The sequence below is a fragment of the Fukomys damarensis genome, unplaced genomic scaffold, assembly GCF_012274545.1.
Source record: "Fukomys damarensis isolate Sample0158 unplaced genomic scaffold, DMR_v1.0_HiC HiC_scaffold_5, whole genome shotgun sequence".
Taxonomy (NCBI): Eukaryota; Metazoa; Chordata; class Mammalia; order Rodentia; family Bathyergidae; genus Fukomys; species Fukomys damarensis.
In genome coordinates this window covers 54,996,478-55,000,728 of record NW_022900917.1, presented here as the reverse complement: position 1 = coordinate 55,000,728, position 4,251 = coordinate 54,996,478, and the positions used below count along the sequence as shown (strand labels likewise).

The window sequence follows — 4,251 nt, the reverse complement described above, 5'->3', positions numbered from 1 at the left end:
ATATATAATATATATATAGTTCTTTGTGATAACCATGAACAAATAAATCAAGGCCAGAGTTTTACTGTAGCCATAACAAGAACAGAAGTTAGAGGGTGTTCATGTTTATAAAATGAGAGAGGAGGGAGAGAGGGAGATGGACAAACACTTGGTTCTTACAACAAACTCATGTTTGATATGAGGACAGAGTATACTTTCTGTTACAAATAATACTTGGTAAAGAATAGTTGAATTCTCATAAAACTCATTTTAATAACTTTGAAATCCTGTAAGAAAACTTTCAAAGAAATGAGTAGTGAAATGTTTGCTAGTGTTAAGTAACAAATGCCTTAAAAAAGGAGAGGTGATTATAATGATCTGAAGGTTATAGATTACTCTTAAGTACCTAATTATTTAATATTTTGGTATATATTCTTTCATTAATTTATCTCTGTTTCTATTTTTATCTGTTTATGAAAATTCTATCAGGAAAATGCAGACTAATACAGAAAATTGTTTTATATTTAAATATAAGAATAAATAGACCTGTAATAAAATTTCCCCCTTTGTATAATTTTAGAGTGTAGGTATGTGTGACATAGTGCTATTTTGGTCAATGTCAGACTGCCTATATGATGGTGGCATAATAAGATGGTGTACTTAACTGGTTTATGTCCTTACTATATTTTAATTGTTATTTTAGAGTTACTCTTACTTTTAAAAGTTTAGTATAAAATGGTGTGAGGTGTTATGTAATCTTATATTTAGTATGTCTTTCAATTGCATACATTTTTCTTGTTCTTGGCTTAATTTTATGTTTTTTAGTTCATCATGGCCCTAAGAGCAGTAGGCTATAGGCCACACACACACACACACATACACACACACACACACAAAGTCTAGGTGTGTTGTATGCTATACATGTAGGTTTGTGTAAATGCATTCTGTAACATTTGAATAATGTCAAAATAGCCTAATGATACATTTTTCAGAACATATTCCTGTCATCAAGCAATGCACGACTATATTTCTAAAAGGAATATTTCACATTTTAATGCTGTAGTTTCACTTAAGAAACTGAAGTTTCTTACTTCATACTCATACTCTTTATTTGAAGGTCCTCTTTGATTCAGAGTACTTTATTCATAGGATATGCCCTAGACTCAGACCATATTATGATCTCTATTTCTGTACTTTATGGAGCAGGATGCAGTTTTTGCAAAAAGGATTCTGGGTATTCCAAGATTATTTGAAAATGAAGTAAAATTATGTTCTAGAGAGCAGTCTTAATTCTGTCCTTCAGTGTCTGCTGTCATTTATGAAACAATGTTGAATTGATTTTAGGGTACTGGAGACAATGACTGTCATTTTAAAATTAAGAAGAACTTGGAAAATGCATCTATAAGCCTGGAATCTACAAAGAGTCCTGGGTTGTTTATTGGACTTCAGCCAGATGGACGAGCAAAGCCAGTCATTTACACCAAGGATGAGAATGTTTGCTTCTATCCACAAGTCATTCAATGTATGTTTACTCTGACATTACTTGAATTTTGCCTGTATACAGTGACTGATAATTTCAACACAATTTTTGCTAAGAAAATCTCAGCCTTTTTGTTAGTGATAATTGTAGAAGTAGTAGAAGAAAAGCATAGTGAAGACCACTTGGTTCAACTTTTTTATTAATATTAGGAATAGTGTTTTTGCCACTTTAACCTCCTTTATAATTTTTTAAATTATCTGAGCATTCACATGTGTCTACCTGAATTGTGTTAGTTAAGGATATTTTCATATACCCTAGAGAAGTATATGAGGTATGAAATTAGACTTACTGATGTTTGAGATTATGTATGCATATATTATGATTGTTATATCTTCTTGGTGGATTGCTCCTCCTTTTACCAATATGTTGTGGCCTTCTTTGTCTCATCTGACTAATTTTGTCTTCAAAATTTTGTCTTAGTTATGAGTGTAGCTACCTTTAATGCTTTTGATTTTTTTTTCATACAGAGTGCATGGTGTATGTCAGTCTGTGTATGTCTTTGCCAGTAATGTGTGTTTGTTGTAGGCAGCAAGGAGTCTTTTTAAAAATCTGATCTGCCAGCCAGTGTTTTGTAATTGGAGAAATAAGACCACTACACATTCAGAGTTATTATAGAATAGTACATACTAATTCTTGTTATTTTGTTTGATTTTTTTTCTTAATTTTCAGTAGCTTATTTACTCTTCCTCTTTTGTATGTACATTCTACAGTCTGACTTCGTGGTTATGGGTCTTTTTAGTTTATGCTTATCTTGGAAGCTCTTTGTTTTCCTGAATGATAGCTTTGTTGGATATAGTAATCTAGGTTGGTAGTTTGTGTTTTCAGGTTTTTAAACACATCATTTTATGCCCTCTTAGCCTTAATGGTTTCTGAAGAGAAGTATGACATTTTTCTGATAGGTTGTTTTTGTAAGTGATGAAATATTTCTCTCTTGCTTTTAATATTCTTCCCTTGTTCTGTATTCTTGACATTTTAAGTACATTGTGACATGGGGAAGTTTTTTCCTAGTTGTGCTTGTTTGGGGTTCTAAATGCCTCCTTTATCTGGATGTCTGTAATTTTTTTAAAGGATTTGTGAAGATACTTGTATTTTCATTAAATAGATTTTCTATGCCATTCATCTGAATCTTGGCACCTTCTTTTGCACTAATGGTTCATAGTTTGGTCTTTGAATTTTGTCTCATAGTTCTTGAATGTTTTACTCATAATTTTGAGGGTTTTTTATTCGCATATGTGTAGTCATTTTTCAATCTTATCTTCAAACCCTGAAATTCAGTCATTTGATACATCTTGTCTATGGGTGAAGTTTTGCACTGAGTTTATGATTTGACTTATTCTGATTTTCATTTCAAGATTTCTTCTTGGTTCTCTGTCTGAACTTCTAAATTGTTTGCAGAATCACTCCTTCATGTCCTGCATTGTCTTTTTTAATTCATTCAGGTATTTATTTGTATCCAACTTGAAGTCATCAATAATTTTAAAAATCAGTCTTTTGAATTTTTTGTCTGACATTTCATTGATTTTGATATTTTGCATTTGCTTACTGACAGGTTATGGATCTTTGAAGGAGTTGTGTTTCCTTGCTTTTTCATACTTTCTGTGTTTTTATGTTGATATTTGTAGATTTGTTTGAATGGATCTCTTCCCCTTTTATTTTGGGATCTTTTTAGTGTACAGCTTTCTTTTGAGTTCTTGATTAACAGTACCCTACTCAGAGACTGGAAAGTAAGCAACAGTAATGATGGTGACACAAAGACAAACCTGATATTGACATACAGTAAAAACCAATTAAAAACAACTGTACTACACACTGAGATTCTACCTCACCCCACAAAGAAGGGCTGCTATCAAGAAATCACACAATAACAAATGTCAGTGGGGTTGTGGGGAGAAAGGAACCCTTCTCCATTGTTGGTGGGAGTGCAGACTGGTGCAACCACTATGGAAATCAATATGGAGATACCTCAAAGAGCTTGGACTGGAGGTTCCATTTGACCCAGCCATCCCTCTGCTGGTTATCTTTCCAAAAGAATTAAAAGAATCATATCACAGTGACATATGCACACCTATGTTTATAGCAGCACATTTTGTAATAGCTGAAACTTGGAAACAGCGCATCTGCCCATCAGTTGGAGACTGGATAAAGAAGATGTGTTTTTTCTATAAAATGGAATACTACTCAGCCAAAAAGAATGAGAAATTAGACTCATTCATAGGAAAATGGATACATTTTGAGGATACACTCTTAAGTGAAATAAATTACATGTGTAAATGCCAAATAGTTTCTCTGGTGTGAAAAACTATAGTACACAAGATCGTAATGAGGTAATTAACAATGTGAAATAGGAAGAAAAGGGCTAAAGGTGTAGAGAAAGTGGGAAGGGTAGGGGAAAGGGAATAAGGGAAAGAAAAAACATGAGAAAATGAAAAAATGGAAATAAAGTGTTTGTAAATGGGGAGGGGAGGAGGGGGTGAAGGGAGGGCAGGGACAAGGGGAAAAAAAATGCAAACCAAGACCTGTCATGTAAAGGTACAAGATCCCAGTAATGAATGTAACTGTACTGTATATCTAGAATGTACCAATAAACTCAATAAAAATAAAACAAAAAAACAACTATATTAGGGGTCAGGGATTTAGTTCGGTGGTTTGGTTGCCTGCCTCACAAGCAGAAAGTCCAGAGTTCAATCCCTGGTACAGAAAACAAAACAAGCAAACAAACGAACAAAAACAAG

General features: G+C 33.2%; 1 protein-coding gene across 1 annotated transcript in view; it reads left to right on the top strand.

Annotated features, from left to right (window-relative positions):
• The window catches only part of Rp1 (RP1 axonemal microtubule associated), a 285,043-nt gene that overhangs the window by 114,041 nt on the left and 166,751 nt on the right, over positions 1 to 4,251 (top strand). The window contains exon 15 of the mRNA XM_033759105.1: positions 1,324 to 1,501. Within this exon, the coding sequence (XP_033614996.1) occupies positions 1,324 to 1,501 (178 nt within the window). The remainder of the gene's footprint in view (positions 1 to 1,323; positions 1,502 to 4,251) is intronic.